At 61.0% G+C, this 15,469-nt stretch overlaps 8 protein-coding genes across 8 annotated transcripts; 2 read left to right on the top strand and 6 right to left on the bottom strand.

Moving 5' to 3' along the window:
• Positions 1–196: 196 nt before the first annotated feature.
• On the bottom strand, positions 197–1,148 carry C7974DRAFT_322963 (velvet factor; the record flags this gene model as incomplete). Its single annotated transcript, XM_046138875.1, has 3 exons — positions 197–449; positions 498–1,024; positions 1,095–1,148. Coding segments are annotated over 3 exons (834 nt in total), but the record flags the coding sequence as incomplete, so codon positions are not given.
• A 1,288-nt stretch (positions 1,149–2,436) lies between these two features.
• C7974DRAFT_405999 (uncharacterized protein) lies at positions 2,437–5,266 on the bottom strand. The gene is made up of 2 exons (XM_046143102.1): positions 4,426–5,266; positions 2,437–4,376 (listed from the first exon to the last, which is right to left on the bottom strand). The coding sequence occupies exons 1-2, from the start codon at positions 5,115–5,117 to the stop codon at positions 2,678–2,680; spliced, it is 2,391 nt and encodes a 796-aa protein (XP_045991503.1). The 5' UTR covers positions 5,118–5,266; the 3' UTR covers positions 2,437–2,677.
• Positions 5,267–5,578: 312 nt separating this feature from the next.
• Positions 5,579–6,327, bottom strand: C7974DRAFT_322914 (Mnd1 family-domain-containing protein; the record flags this gene model as incomplete). The annotated part of the gene is made up of 2 exons (XM_046138874.1): positions 5,579–5,871; positions 5,913–6,327. The coding sequence occupies 2 exons, from the start codon at positions 6,325–6,327 to the stop codon at positions 5,579–5,581; spliced, it is 708 nt and encodes a 235-aa protein (XP_045991502.1).
• A 476-nt stretch (positions 6,328–6,803) lies between these two features.
• On the bottom strand, positions 6,804–7,248 carry C7974DRAFT_285591 (uncharacterized protein; the record flags this gene model as incomplete). Its single annotated transcript, XM_046137622.1, has 2 exons — positions 6,804–7,165; positions 7,212–7,248. Coding segments are annotated over 2 exons (399 nt in total), but the record flags the coding sequence as incomplete, so codon positions are not given.
• Positions 7,249–7,338: 90 nt separating this feature from the next.
• Positions 7,339–8,836, top strand: C7974DRAFT_466960 (WD40-repeat-containing domain protein). The gene has a single exon (XM_046146348.1). It carries the CDS (start codon positions 7,465–7,467, stop codon positions 8,827–8,829), a length of 1,365 nt encoding a protein of 454 aa, XP_045991500.1. The 5' UTR covers positions 7,339–7,464; the 3' UTR covers positions 8,830–8,836.
• Position 8,837: 1 nt separating this feature from the next.
• C7974DRAFT_429116 (uncharacterized protein) lies at positions 8,838–10,282 on the bottom strand. Its single transcript, XM_046144627.1, has one exon. The coding sequence runs from the start codon at positions 10,212–10,214 to the stop codon at positions 8,907–8,909; it is 1,308 nt and encodes a 435-aa protein (XP_045991499.1). The 5' UTR covers positions 10,215–10,282; the 3' UTR covers positions 8,838–8,906.
• A 121-nt stretch (positions 10,283–10,403) lies between these two features.
• C7974DRAFT_429115 (putative methyltransferase-domain-containing protein) lies at positions 10,404–11,778 on the top strand (the record flags this gene model as incomplete). The annotated part of the gene is made up of 2 exons (XM_046144626.1): positions 10,404–10,879; positions 10,929–11,778. Exons 1-2 carry the CDS (start codon positions 10,425–10,427, stop codon positions 11,776–11,778), a joined length of 1,305 nt encoding a protein of 434 aa, XP_045991498.1. The 5' UTR covers positions 10,404–10,424.
• C7974DRAFT_445404 (uncharacterized protein) lies at positions 11,734–13,556 on the bottom strand (the record flags this gene model as incomplete). The annotated part of the gene is made up of 2 exons (XM_046145548.1): positions 11,734–12,652; positions 12,708–13,556. The coding sequence occupies 2 exons, from the start codon at positions 13,554–13,556 to the stop codon at positions 12,194–12,196; spliced, it is 1,308 nt and encodes a 435-aa protein (XP_045991497.1). The 3' UTR covers positions 11,734–12,193.
• Between the last annotated feature and the right edge of the window lie 1,913 nt (positions 13,557–15,469).

Here is a 15,469-nt window from a genome sequence, read left to right as displayed (position 1 = left end):
ATACTGCTACACAACACTCGCCGCGGCCAATCTCGGATAGCCGCACGACAACAGGGAGTTGAAAAATGCGAAATGCGGTTGAAAACGGACGCGCGCGGACTGTTCAGACTGTGACTTCGCACTCCGCAAACAGCGCCTTCAAAGCGCGTTTGGAGAGGTATTTGTGTTTCGTGAACTCGTTGTCACCTTTTTCACATCAGTCATCATTATCATACTCGGACTGGTTGGCAAGGGTGCGCGGTCCGTCCTTACGGATAGGGATCTTGATGCCCTGCTGGGCGAAGCACTTGCTGAGCGTGGTGCTCTCGATGACGCCGGGGAACTTCTTGGCCGAGTACACGGTGAAAGGGTCCGAGAAGCACGAGGCGAGCATGGGCGTCTTCTCGGCGTGGGCGAGGATGCTGCTGGGGTTGTCGCCGCTGCCGATGTTGAAGATCATGAACTTCAGTCTGCGGTTGTTAGCGGTGGCTGTTTTTGGATGGTGGGTGTAAACATACCGGAACGTGCCCTCGGTGCGCACCGAGAGATCCTGCAGGACAAACCAGAAGCCCGGCTTGCCTTCTGGGTCGTTGAGCTTGAAGGCGTTGACAGACGTCTGGCCAATCAGGTTACGCGTGTGGTTCGAACTGGAACTCTGCGCAGGAACGGCTGGCTGGCCATAGTTTGCGCCGTAGGGCGCCGGGAACCCAGGGGGGGCTTGTCCGCCGTAGTACTGGGGCTGGGCGTAGGGGTGCGGCGCGGGCACTGGCTGGCCGTAGGCATTGTACTGCACCTGGGGCAAGAACATGGGGCGGTCTGGCGGCGGAGGGAACGAGGTTGTCACGCTGCTGGAGATACTGACAGTTGGTGCAGCGCTGCTGTGGCGCACAAGATTGCACGCGCCGCGCTGGGTGTCCTCGTGCCAGAGGTCGACGACAAGCACATTGAAGGTGGTGTCGATGTCGTTGCAGTCAATCTCCTGTCCAGTTGCGGCATCGCATACGATGAGGCGGATGCAAGGAGGCGGAGTGATGGGGCGTCGGTCCTGTCATTGGCCGCAAGTCTCAGCTCTGTACCTCTACCAGAACAATGGATTGCTGCGCGAGCTGTCTTACCTTGTCGCCAAAACCACACATTCGGGCTCGGATGGGCTGCTGGTCGACACGCAGTCTGTCATGTGTGAGCGCACAAACGAAGATACAAGTAGAGCCACGCACCTGTAGGTCTTGCCGCCATGCTGGCCGATGTAGTCGCCGTTAGGGTCTCCAGGGGGCATCTCGCGGTACATGACCTGCGACTGCATCTGCTGCGGGGGCGGCGGCGGCGGCGGCTGCTGCTGGGCGGGAGCAGGGAGATGCATTAGCTGGGTGGGGTCGTGAAGCTGCGGCGGCGGAGGCGGCAGACCAGCACCTGGCCGCTGTTGCTGCTGTGGTGGTGCTGGGACCGGATACTGGTTGCTTTGGCGAGAATGGGGATACATGATGGCTCGAATGCGACGCCTGCGCGGTCGATCTTAGCCGGAAAGGTAAGTGACTGGGGGAAGGGCCGCACAAAGCGCAGGGGCTCGGGAAAGCAGCGGTGGCCTGGTGCAGCTGGTGCAGAAGCTGCACTGTGGTTTAAGACTGGCTCTGCTGGGACGTTCACGACTGCGCGGTGCGCGGTGCACGCTGCTGGCGAGAGCGCTTTGCTATGCGCGCCAGAGGCGAGCGGCGGGAAGCCGCAACTAGTGGCTTGCGGGGACGGCGGAAATTACGCTCTGGGACGATGCTGGCCCCAACGGCTTCTGTGCTCGTACCAGTCGAATGGGCCACACACTGCGAGGCTGCGAGCGTTGTGTGTAACTCTAGCAGTGGCACCCGCCGTCACGGTTGGTATTTGGGTAACTGGAGGAGGTTGCAGAAGGGCGAAAGGGATGGGTGGAGGGAGGAGAAGAAGCATGCAACGAAAACGGACGAGAACCAAGAGCAGCCGGCCCCCTACACGCTGGGTGCGGTGCTTGTCCAGGCGCAGCCTCTGTACCATGGGTCGCTTCATCAGGGCCTTGAGGCTTGGGCAATCACAGCGAGCCAGATGCAACGCTTGGTCGCCCATGACCACATCGCGCCAACGGCTCGTCCCATTCGCTCCCACTGCAAGGGCATTTACGCGGGAACTTGCGCAGCCCTTCCGTCGGAGTGGTAGCCGGCGCCAGCAGCCTCACCAGTCCTGCAAGCCATCCTGCTTTGCGACTGTGCATGAGGCGCCGCCTGACTCACCACCGTGCCTGGACATGTGTCGTATCACTCCGAAGCCTCAGCATTTCTGCTGTGCGCACGTATCAACCGGTTTGCCGTTGTTGAAGGTGCTAAGCTAGGCAACACCATATTTGGATCGCCCAAGAAATCTCTTGTCGGGCTGCTTACACTTGAATGGACTTCTTCAGTCATGGTTCTGCGACTTGTTAAGGATGGTTGGACATTTCAAGTGCCGTACATTGGATCACAATTGACACGACTGGTTCATTCTACGCTCGTGACGTGTAGTCTACTCTACATTTCCGATACACGCTTAACCGCTTGTGTCAATAGTTCAGGCCGCCAGAGCGTTGTCGATCATTGAAACCCACCACCGCTGTGGTTGCTTTTGCTGAATACTGTGCTATCGCTTGGCCAGTTGATGCGATTCCAGGGATTGCTCTCGAAGCCCGCTACCTAGACCTCTACCCGAAGTGGAAGAGCGTCTGCTTCTTGTTCTTGTTGCCCTTCTTCTTGCCTCCCGCACCCTCTTCTACCGCGGGTGTTGTTGATCCGCTGGCACCGGCGCTGGGTGCACCCCACGCCGCATTCACTGGTGTGTTTCGGCCGCTGTTGTCCCGTCGCAGACCGAGACCTGTGTATCCGGGGCTGAAGATGGTGCTCGTTGGCTTGGGGGCTGCGGGCAGAGCAGGGAATGCGTCTGCGATCGCTGCGTTGCTCTTTTTTGCTAATCCGGTTGATGATGCAACGCGAGAGGGGATAGGTGACACCCCGGTGCTGCGGGCAGGCGCGGGCTTGGAGGATGAGGACATCCACGGCGTTTGGCCGGGTTTAGCTCCGATTCCACCGCTGCGACTTGATGAGGCAGCCGCTGGCAATGAGGGGAACGCGCCGCCTGCAGATGTATTTGACCAGCTTGCTTTTCGATTGGCCTGTGACCGTTGTGATTGGGCCGTTGAACTTTTGAGCTTCAGCACTCTTGAGCCTCCGCTGGTAGCAAGTCCGCCATTCAAGGCGCGTTCTGTCGCCGAGCCGGGCAGTGATGGATAGTCCTCGTTGATTGCTTTCCAGTCGCTCCAGGCCTTCAACAGTCCTTGCTGCTTGGCTGGGATTTCAAAGATATCAGCCAGCTCCTTCACCAGTTTACCCAAGTCTTTGGAGTCACTGTCGAAGAGTGCGAACAGCCCCTCGATAAACTGCGCTGGTGAAACCTTGTCACTTCGATACGCTGAAATGTCTGCTCGGAACTGCTGCAGCTTGACTTGGTCGTTACGCAGCAGATTCGACGCTCGTTCGGTGACTGCATTGTGTCGTAGGAGGCGCGCCTGATCTTGGGGAGTCTGCGGTGCGGCAGCTTGCGAGTTGAGACTCAACTGGCTCATGTTGTTCGAGACGTTATTCACAGCTGGTTGGCTCGGTCTTGAAACACTCTGTGTAGGCGGCGCAGATGAGCTGGGAGCGGGTCGGGCTGCGAAAGCTTCTCCGGGTGTAGGGGCTGAGAGCTGGCCACCAAATGCGCGCCCAGTTGCGCCAGACTGTTGAGCCTCCATCTGCCGTTGGAACGCAAGCTCGGCTCTACTAAGCGGCTGTGCAGATGATGCAGGCACTGCCTCGGCGTTTGGATCTCTGCCTCTCCCACGGGCTCTGTTGCCTTCTCGTCTCTGGTTGTCTCGTCTGCCATGCTCTGGCTCGTGTGGAGTGCGGTAGTTGCCAAAGCCAGACATGTCCACCCTTCTCGCGTCTCTGAGAGCGTCCTTGGTCAGGCCGTTTGGATGCTGCTCAATCTGATGGGCCTTGAGGTCCATTTCTGAATCGAACACCACGAACTTCTTCTCCAAACATTCTCGGTCTGGGCACACAAAGTGGTCCTTCTTAAAGTGCTGCTCAAGAGCATCATAGTTTACAAAATATTGCTGTTGTCTGCTGTTCTCTTGGCGATCACAGATGTGGCAGCGCTCGTGCTTGTCCCGGCAATGTGTGTAAAGCTCGTCGTCTCCGTAGAAGCGCTGGCGGCAGAATCCACACTCGGGGTGTCCCTTGAAACCGCTCTGGTCGATTGCGCCGGGATTGTCATCGCCGAATTTTTGGTGCTTGCGCAGGTCCGCAAAGGTAAAAAGCTCGTGCTCGTGAGTAAAGACCTTCTTGTTTCTTGTACACAAGTCGCTAGGCTCAGTCAGTATCACTACAGCATGTACTGGACACCATCACTCACCACATAACTTTGCCGTGCGCCGTCTTTGTATGACGGTGCAGATCGGGCCAGCCCAAGCACGCAACATCACACTCGCCATCCGGGCAATTGTACTGCAGTAGAAGCCTCGCATCCTCGAAGATCTCGGCCTTCTCAAACTTGATCCCCAGATTGTCGTCGACCTTGAAGAATTCCGCCGCAGACAACTCCTGGTACGACATCTCGTGGGCGTCAGTCAGTATAACATGCTCAGACTCGGTTCTGCAATGCGCGCAGGCTTTGGTCTTGTACAACGCGCGCATTCGGATCGAGCAAATGTGGCACGTTCTGTGGTTGCAGGGTGCAATGGCGGTATGCTGCACGGGCGAGGCGCAAATGAAGCAGACTTCGGCATCGTCGTCGACTGCCTCCTCTACAGGCGGTCTCGCGATTGTGGGCAACGATCCGTGCTGCTCGTTGCCCTCCTCAGCAGGCGCTTTGCCCTTGTCCGCCGCAGCTCGCCCTCCCCTACTATTTGCGCCGCCGTCCCCTCTCCCACGACCTCGTCCACGGCCCCCTGAAGCGCCGCCTCTGCCACGGCCTCGGGAGCCGGAGTGTTCTGGGCCGTCCTCAGCACCGGGATGTGCTCCTTTTCCACGTCCCCTCGCCCTCCCTCCTCGTCTCGCCGGGCTTGTCGGTCCTTGTGGGGTTTCTTGCGCTCCAGCGTCGGCCATTGCGGGGTACGTGTCTATTGTGGATTGGCGGGCGGTATGCGGAGGAAATGGGTGGTCAAATGTTACAGAGAAAGAAAAATAAGAACAGTGAACGGTTTGGCGCAGGCCAGCGAAGGCGGTTGTTAAGCGTGTGGAGCTGACGAGCGTTTGTAAAAGCTACACATGACGCTCTTTTGCAAGCGACCTAATCAATCAATGACGGAGGCCGTGCGCACGTCAGCCACATAATCTGGTAGCCTCGGACCAGCCATTAAAGTGACTCAGGCACGCATTTGGCATAGTGCTGTATGATTCACAATGATGCTGTGGATGCGCATCGCTAAGGACCGAATTGTTCGCTGACAATTCGTACGTGCCACCTACATGATTCTAAATTTGGAGCCCTTCTCCACGCATTGACCTAATCTCCGTGTATGCTCGAGCAACTCCACGTCGCACAGCATACATACCCATAGAAGGCGTCAGAGCTCCCGGAGTCCTCCATCCTCATCATCCCACTCGTCGCCGTAGATTTCCTTCAAAGCGCCAATCTGGCTTTCTCGATCCGGCACCCGCGCTTTCAGCCAGCTCTCCATGCAGTAGATGTGTTCAGTGAACTTCTCTGCGGCGGCTCGTGATTGTCTGATTTCTTCAATCTTCTTGTCCAGCTCGACCGGATCGTACTCGCTGTATGCAGCGAGCTCTTTGCGGAGCTTCTCGACTTCCTTGGTGAGCTCGTCGTGCTTCGCGATGAGCGTCTTGCGATCCTCGCCTGCTGGTGTCAATGAAGGAGTCTGCGTACGCTGTGTAGCGTACCTGTCTCCGCGAGGAGTTCTTCATCCTCGGCTTGTGCAGCGCCAGCTAGATCCACCTTCGCCTGCAACTCCGCAGCCGTAGCATTAGCCTTGTCGTGCTCTTCTTGTGCCTTTGCCAACGCAGTCTCCTTTTTCTTCTTGGCCTCGCTCGGGAAGCACCAGTACCAGTTTCCGTTGCCGATCTTTTCAGCGTTGATCTGGGAATCGTCTTGAAGCGCCTGCATGTAGTCTTTCACAGCCATGCCGTTGATGGAGGTGACTGAGGGCACCAGCTTCTCCAGATCCTTGAGGCTGTACGCGAGTGCAGTCTTTTGGAGCCATGCGAGGATGGCGGCCTGCTTCTGCGTGTTGATAATGGTTTTCGGTGCCTGGGAGGTCAGCAATGGTGCAAGTGTGCATTTGAAGTGACTTACCATGGTGATATGAGTGGACCTCGTATCAGATAGTACTGCGACCGATTGGGTGGGGTTGAGCTCAGGGGAGAGCGTGAGGCATGTCCTATGAGCGTACCTTCCTCGACCCATGGCGCTAGACCAGCGCGTTGGAGGCAGTCACGTAGGATATCCTGACTAGCAACCTACCCTTCATACAAAAATTCAAGTCAGAATCCAGCCGCAGAATAGTGCTGGGTCCTCCTGGAAGCAGAACAGTGCCTGCACTGAAAATTATTGCAATGCACTGACGCCTCCTGTTCTTCACACTTTTGCGTGCAGGCTGATTAAACTCAATCCGACCCATCTGAGGAATACCGTGAGCCATCGCTTGTTGAGTCTTCGTCCGTCCCGACCGAGGCTCCCTGCGAGGCTTCCCGCGAAGCCCCCCGCGAACCCTCTCTCGAGCTCTGCACATCCTCTTCACTATCTTCCTCGGAATCAAACATCTCTTCACCCTCGTCGGCGGCTTCAACGAATGCAAAGTCGCCCGTCTCGCCAAGTACTTCTCGCGCCGTCTCTTCCATAAGAATCCCAAAAGCGATCAGTGCAGTCTCGTCCATGCTCTTGTAAGCAGGCTGGATGTCGCCTTCTGCGGTCCGCGAATAGAGCTTCGACACATACGCGTGGATTGCGGTCAGTAGGTCGCCACTTGGGAGCTGTTGGTTGGCAGGCAGGCGGGCATGTGCGTTGTAGTAGTCGGTTTCCTCGTACCGGATTGGCGCGTTGGCTTGCTTGAAGAGGACCTCGTCGGGGCGAAGAGGCTGTCGTGAGCTCTTCACGTCCGTGACATTACCAATCAGCCCTGCCTGCGTGACACGTCCTTGCTGTGTCAGTACAGCGCCTGTATTGGTGCAGAGCAGAATTACCTGCAACTGCATCGTAAACGCTGGCAGTGCGCCTAGACGACTTCTCAACCACACTCTCGCCGCCGACGGAAGCATCGGACGGGCGTCTGGATCTACTGAACGACCTGAGTGACATGGTGGTGGTGGTGGCAGGAGCTTGGACGAAAAAGTTTAGCGTGGTGAAGGGCGGCAAAGGGCGCGACCGATACAACGTCATGCTCGACGCTCAATAACCTTCAGCCTCCGCACCTCCACGCAAAGCATGTAGACGCATATGACCATCCAACAGCACTTGCTCGATCGCGCATACGGCTTCGCACACAACGATGTTCTCAAACGTGCGACGGCGACGAGTCTCGTCTACGCGTTGCAGCCGGCCGCCGTGACATTCAGCCAGCGACTGCCCTCGGCAGACGACCCTCATGCGCGCATTCCAGCCCATATTGCAGGCGTGAATGCCGTGACCATCGATAGATTTGAAGGACGGTATCTGTTGTCAGGCGGCGCAGACTCGTCGGTTGCGATATGGGACCTCGAGGCGCAGACGACCAGCACTGAGAGCGGAGAGACACAGCTGCCTCTCTCCGCTGTGAACAAGACGGCAAAAGAGCACAAGCTGGGGATCACGCAGCTCGGCTTCTACCCCTTCGACTCGCTCGCGTTCCTCACGTCCTCGTACGACCACACAGTCAAGCTCTACTCGAGCGAGACGCTCCAGGCCTCCGCCTCGTTCGACCTGGGCGCCGTCGTCTACAACATCGCCCTCTCGCCCATCGCCTCGCACCTGCTCATCGCCTGCGCCACCCAGGGCCCGAACGTGCGCCTCATCGACCTGCGCTCCGGCGCCACCACCCACAGCCTGGCCGGGCACACGGGCGCCGTGCTCTCCACCGCCTGGAGCCCCGTCACCTCCCACCTCCTCGCGTCCGGCGCCACCGACGGCACAGTCCGCTTCTGGGACATCCGCCGCAGCATCGGCTCGCTGGGCACGCTCGACCTCGAAGACGCCACCGGCCGCGCGGGGCCCACGCACTCGTACGCGCCGCCGCGGGCACACGCGCAGGCGCACCGCGGCGCCGTCAACGGGCTCGTCTGGACCGAGGACGCGCGCCACCTCGTGTCCGCGGGGCACGACAACCGCATTCGCGTGTGGGACAGCACCTCGTACGCCAACACGCTCGCCTCGTTCGGCCCCGCGGTGCGCAACGCGGGGCTCGCGCCGACGGTCCCCGTGCTGCCGCCGCGCCACCTGTTCGCCGCGCACGCCGACGCGCTGTTCTTCCCCAACCCGCACGAGGTGCTCGCGTTCGCGCTGTTCGACGGTGCGCTGAAGCGCCGCATGCGGCGGCCCGAGCGGGCCCTGCGCGGTGGTGAGGCGGTGGCGGGCGGTGCTGCGGGCGCGAAGGACCGCATCACTAGCCTGGCGTGGCGCGCGCACGCGGTGGAGATGTATGCGGGGCACGCGGACGGGAGCGTGAGCGCGTGGACGCCGCGCACGGAGGGGGATGTGGCGGCGGACGAGGAGGAGAGGGACGATGAGGCGCAGCGGGACGAGGGGCGGAAGCGGAAGCGCGGGGCGCTGGACGAGATATACGCGGGGTTGACGGGGAGGACTGTGACGTTTGGGGGGGTGACGTGACATTGGGTTGAACATTGGGTGTGTGGGGTGGGTGCTCTGCTTGTAGCTGGCAGTGTATGGTATTACTATATAAAGCTTCACCCGAAATGCGGGAGTCGCGCCGGCACAAAGGCGTCTCCTTGCCCCTGATCCTCGTCTTCTTTCTGCCCATCCTCCAGATTCTCGTTCTGCGCCTCCCTCCGCACCGCTGTCACAGGCCGCTCCTCGGGCGACCCCGGACGCCCCTCGTCCAACACGGCATCCAGCGCGGTGTCACTAAGGGGTGTTGTCGTGTCAGTCTTCGCATCCAGCACGACATCACCAGGCGTCGTGTCTGTCTTCGCATCCCCCTCCACAGCCAGTCCCTTTCTAACCGCCAAATCCCGCGCCCTCGCCCTCCTCCGCCTCACCTCCCCCTCCTCCTCACGCCGCAACCTTTCCTCCTCGCCCCGCAGCTCCGCCAGCTCCGGCACCGCCTCGCGCGCCAGCATCTCGATCCTATGGTCACTGCTCGTGCGCGCACTCCCCGCGAGACTAGTACTACGCGCACTGCGACTGCGCTCGGTCTTGGCGTCGGACTCGTCGCCCGTCGCCCGGCGCTCGAGCACAAACGCAAACTCGTCGTCCAGCGGGACCGCGTCGTCGAGCTCGTCCTCGGAGGGGAAAATATCGCCCCGGCTCGACAGCGAGGACGTCGTGTGCCGCGACGTCAGCGTGTTGCTGCGCGCGCGGCGGTGCGTTTTGGGATCGCTTGCGCTTGCGCGCGGGGGGTCCTCGTCGCTGTCTTCGATCAGCGGCTGGGCCTCGGGCGCGTGCCGGGCGCCCGGGTGCTCGGTCAGGTCGGCGGCGCTGGGCTTGTAGCGCAGGCCTTTGCGGCCCAGGTTGAAGGGCAGACGGGCCAGGAAGCCGAAGTAGGAGGACGAGGGGATCAGGGTGGGGTCCGGGGCGGTGTGGGGCGCGCCGGTGGACTTGCGGCGGGCGTCGAAGCGCGGGTCGCGGGCGCGGGCGGCGTAGGCCATGGGGCGGGCGGCGGGGGGCTGCTGGGTGGTGCCGTAGCTGGTGCCGTAGTTGCTGCCGTAGCTGCTCGTGCCCAGGAAGCGCTCCAGGCTGTCGTGGCCCCAGCCCAGCAGCCCGTCGCCCTCGTCGTCGTCCCAGTCGTCGTAGAAGTCGAAGCTCAGCTCGGCGCGGCCGCGGGAGCGCGCGCGGTGGCGGCGGCGGTCGCTGGTCGACGGGAAGCACGGGGCGGTGACGGCATTGCAGCAGCGCGTGACCGACGCCAGACACGGGTTCACGTAGCTCTGGGTGAAGCCGTACAGGTTCTCGGCCGCCGTCTCGTTGGCGTGCTCGAGATTCTCCGAGATGTGCTGGATGGTGCGGTTCCAGCGCGGGTCGCCGCGGCGGTACATGGTGGCGGGGGCGCGGGCGGCGCTGGGCGGGCGGCGCGCGGGCGCATGTGGTGGTGTCGGTCGTCGGGCGACCTGGCGGTGCGGGTGGAGGTTGGGCTGATGACGCCTGCCTTGCGGCTCGCCCTAGCTCGGCCCACCCCACGCCCACGCCCCACGCCGGCGCACCTGCAGCACTCCCGTCGTCCACCATGCGCACACCATGCTGGAACCATGCGCTACATCCGCTTCCTCAAAACGCCGCGCATCGCCGCCGACAAGCGCACCGGCAAGCCGCACGCCACGTGCCTGATCGCCCTGACCTCAGACCTGGGCGACTCAACGCTCCCCTACGACACGCCGCTGGTCGCCGACCTGCTCTCCGCCCGCGATGAAGTCGTCGCGTCGCGCACCGCACTCTGGCCCGCGGGCGCCCGCACCCTCGCCATCAGCCTGCCGCTGAAGCCCGCGTTCCCCGCGGTCCTGCGCCTGCGCATCAGCACCGCGCCCGCGGCCGCCCACGACACCTTCGCCGCGCTGTGCGCCGCCGCGCCCGCCGTGCTGTCCGCCTGGAGCGCCGAGTTCAGCCGCGCGCCTGCGCCGCCGCTCGTGCAGCGCCGCCTGCGGATTGCGCACCGCACCGTCAGCGTGTGGGAGGAGACGGGCGACAGCATTGCGCGGCACCTGTGGTACGCGCCGTCCCGCGCTGCAACTGCAATCAGCTGGCTGACCGAGCAGGGACGCGGGGATTGCGCTGGCGAGCGCCGTGGGCGGGCTGGCGACGGCTGCTGACCCGGCAACAGCGACGTCGACATCGCCGTCGACGACTACAGACCCAGCCCCAATCCACCCCCCCGACCTCGCATCCGCTCTCAACCTGCCCCCCTCAGCCCTGGCATCCGGCCTCACCGCCGTCGAACTCGGCACCGGCACCGGCCTCGTCGGACTCACCCTGGCCTCGCTCCTCCCGCACGCGCACGTAGTCCTCACCGACCTGCCTGCCGCGCGCAGCATCGTGGCGACGAACATCGCGGTGGAGAATGCAGTGCTGGCCGAGGGCGCGCGCGTGCGGTTCGAGGAGTGGGACTGGGACGGCGCGGTGCCGGGGTGGGTTGGGGAAATGAGCGAGGTGAGTGAGCGCAGCGACGTCAGCGAGGTCAGCGCGACCAGCGAGACCAGCGAGACCAGCAGCGCGAAGGCGGCCAGCAGCACGACCACTCGCGCGCAAAAGCGAGAGACCGAAAACGAGCCCGAGAACCGCGCGCACCCCAACGCAAAGAAACGCATAGACCTCGCCCTCGTCGCAGACTGCACCTACAACCCCGACAGCAGCCCGGCCCTCGTACGCACGCTCTCGCGCCTCGCAGCCCTGAACCCGCGCCTCGCCGTTGTCGTCGCGCTCAAGACGCGGCACGCCAGCGAGGCCGTGTTCTACGAGCTCATGGCCGACGCGCGGTTCGAGGAGGCGGCGCGGCGGGTGTGGGAACTGCCGGGGGATGAGGGGGTGGGCGGGGAGAGGGTCGAGGTTTTTGTGTATCGGTGGGCGGGGGCGGGTGAAGCGGTCGGGCACGAGAGGGAGGGTGGGTAAGCTGGCAGACGGCAGAGAGCAGGAGGGTTGAGTATTGGATGGCGGCCTCCAGGGCGCGCTTGTATTCGCTCTGTCTGTCCTTGCGTGTTTGATGCCTTTCGGTGTATAGTCGTTCTGTGCATAACCCTCCTGTGTACCATCCTGTATATAACCTCCTGTGTACAACCATCCTGTGTACAACTTTCCTGTGTATACCTTCCCGTGTGTAATCCTCCTGTGTATCATCCCGTATATACCTCCGTGTATACCCTCCCGTGTATTCTCCCAGCAAACTCCACTTCCACTCCCAACACACGCCTTTTCTCATCCGAGTGTACACGCTTGAACGGAGCAATCCCGTCATACCCCTGCAGCCCATCGGCTGCAACAAGACGACTCAGATCACACAACCCGCCCAGTCGCTAATCAGACGCGCCTACACACACCCCACCAGCTCCCCGACCCGCCTCTCCACAGCCCGCACATCCCCCTCCAAATCATGACCCCACAGCCACTCAAACCGCCCCCCCAGCTCCCCCAACGCCTCCTCAACCCCGCACTCCGCCCCCTGTGAATCCCTTAGATTATACACCTCCCCGCACTCGCGCGCCGTGCGCACCTGCCGCTGCGCCCGCGGGCGCCGCACCTCGTCGTAGGCTTGAAATGCCGCTTCGAGGGCGCGCGAGCGGGCGGGCGAGGCGACGGAGAGCGCAGACCGCGGCACGGCGGCGAGTGCGCGCGTCAGGATCAGCGCGTCTTCGAGGCCCTGGCCGGCGCCGGCGCCTTGGTGGGGGGTGCTGGCGTGGGCGACGTCGCCGAGCAGGCAGAGGAGGGCGGCGTGGTAGGTGGGCGTGGTGGGGTGGTCGAAGAGGGCCCAGCGGGTTGGGGGGGTGCGCTGGGCGGTGTGAGATATCAGACATTATGGTTAGGTTACACCGGCGGGGACTCACCTCCAAGAGTCGCAGCAGCCGGCTGTCGACGGGGATGTCGGCAAAGTCGGCCATCATCTCTTGCTTCGATACGTGGTGTGTGTTTCCGGCGTGGCGCCAGGGCTCGGGGTCGCGCACGAACGCAACGACGTTCACCTCCCTGCCGCCGCTGATGGGATACGTCGACATGTTCACGTTTTTGCTCATGTACATCTTCGCGTCGGTGGCCAGATCTCCGAGCATGTCTTTTGCATCCTCGATGGAAACGACCGTCCGATAAACGTATTTGTGCGTGTATTGCGGCTCGACATGTTGCGGATATCGACCACCAAGAACCGCACGTCTCGTGAGGCCCTTGATGCCATCGCAGCCGACCGCCGCGGCGTGGATCGCTACTTGTCCATCAGCAAAGGTCAAGGTGACCTGATCGTCCCTCTGCTCGATGCTTGCAACGGTCCGGCCGAAGCAGACAGCATCCCTGTCAATGAAGCCCGTCATGACATCCAGAAGGTCCTTCCTGTGAGCGCCGGTCCTCTCGAAATACGGTGCTCCCCATTCGCCGTGGCCCCACCAACTCTCCCCTTCACCCAAGCCTTCCTCCATGCGCATCGCCTCCATCATGACATGCTTCTTCTCGGGCCTGAGGTTTCCGGTTGCGATGCCCATGTACATATCGCGGAACCGCTTGTCGATGAGATCCATGGCTCGAAGGGCATTCGGGCCAAGCCCAACACCGGCACCGATCGCTGAGAACGCAGGGGCGGACTCGTAGATAGTGAATGGAATGTCTCGGTGAGACAGGCCAATCGCAAGGGCCAGTCCACCTATGCCTGCTCCGATAATGGCAACGTTGAACTGCTGATCAGCCATGCTGTCAAGTTGTCAGTCTCCCCGCAAGAGGACTGCGTTAAGTCTTGATCAATGAACGGAGGGACATGTCTCTACGACACGCGCAGTGAATTCACCGAGGTGGATTCACCGAAACCCCCATGTTGTTTGAGCCTGATGTGTGAGCGATGAGCAGCCCAAACGTACGAGGCGCCTTGATGCCTACGTACGCTGAGCCCCCACACCAACGCGGCCCCACTGCCCAAATCCTTGGGAGTCGTCGAGGCATAGTAAGTGAATGCTTCAAACTAGGGTTAGAGTACATGGAAGACTGCATCCGATGGTGCTTTGATTCGAAGGCGATCCTGTGCAGTATCGACAGGGCAAGTGAAACAACCTCTGATAGTCACGCGCTTTGGTTGCCGTCCGAGAAGAAGGGCGGTGGCCTCCATACACGCATGTGCCTCCAACCAATTAGAGTTTAATATTCCTCTAGTTTGCGTTGAAGTTTGCACGGGTCAACAGCCCACATCTGGCGTGATGTCCACGGCGGTAGTGGGAGACAAAACTCCAACACGACAGATTGTCAAGACCTCGTATCAAACCGAGCTAGTTGTGGTCTGATCAGTCCGCACTAATTCATCAGATTGCAGCGACTTCAGCCGTGAGCCGCACAATAGCCGTTCGTCTATGGACGGGAGCACACACCTGCAGATTCTGTCAGCCCACTATTATATAGGGCAGCTCTTGACACCCACCCTCTGTCGATTTGGGTACTCTACCCGACTGATGGCAGTGCATGCTGACGGGATACAACGCAACGCTAGGGTTGCGTATCGTTTCATTTACCATCGCGCGCGGGTCCCGGATGGAGGAAGGTTCGTGTCCAGCCGGTCACTGCGCACCGTATAGCTCGATACGTTTTGTACAGCTCGATACGTCTCTGCACTCTGATCAACATGATAGTACATCTGCGGATCCATATCTTGTAACCCCAGTGCATCTGTCACAGTGGAGTAGGTCAAGAGGGCGGACCTGGGATGCGTTTGGCATCACCCAAAGAGCATCCTCATAACTCCGCTGACAGCACACCTGGATGCGTCACGAGGCCCTCGCGGCATAGTGTGCAGTATGTATCTCATACGTCTGACATCTTTTCTTGGACAGCGACAAGACCCCCCCGGGATTAAGTTGCGCCTGACTCACGGCGCAAACCCCGGCGCCACCACGTCGACACGTCGCCTTCCTGTTGGAGAAACGCCCAGAGTGTGGCTCATTCGACAACGTGTGGTGTCGATAAAGAGAACATGGCCAATTTGCGGCGGGAGCCGTTGATCCATGACTAGATCCCGTTCATGTGAAGGATCTCGTACGCGGCTGGTGGAGATCATCATAGGTGTTCAGGCGACCAATGCAGCCCTAAACCGGCATAGCATCTCCACAATGCTCGAAAAAGAGAAAGCAAGGCGAGATCGCTGGGTCAGGGTGTGAGAGGCCATCTGCCCTCATACTCCTCGCAGTAAGGAGATGGTTGATGGTCGGCGGACGTGATCCAGAACTTGCGCGGCCCATCGACGATGCACCGGGGCTGGCTCCGGTCTGACATGTTCCAAGGGCGGACCATGCAAGATGGCGTTTCGAAGCGGATGCATGATGCAATGGCGACGGAAGAGCCTCTGACTCCCCAAACGTCCTTTTAACAATGCACCGTCGCGAAATCCAAATGCCATCCCGGAAAAGCGGTCGGAAAATAGAAGGACATGGCTGTGCATGACTGTGCAGAATCCGGGGCGAACCGACCCCGTGTTCCTGCAGCTGCGAGTCGCCGATACATCCCGATGGAGCTCGAGACGATGCAGATGATATCTGCAGAGTGCTATCTAAAAAGTGGCCTAGCCCATGGGTATCGCCGTACCGCACCCGCACTGAAGCCTTGTGTTTGACAATCCGACGGC

The sequence above is a fragment of the Boeremia exigua genome (assembly GCF_020726555.1).
Source record: "Boeremia exigua strain MPI-SDFR-AT-0100 chromosome Unknown C7974scaffold_15, whole genome shotgun sequence".
Taxonomy (NCBI): domain Eukaryota; kingdom Fungi; phylum Ascomycota; class Dothideomycetes; order Pleosporales; family Didymellaceae; genus Boeremia; species Boeremia exigua.
This window is presented reverse-complemented; position numbering and strand designations above follow the sequence as displayed.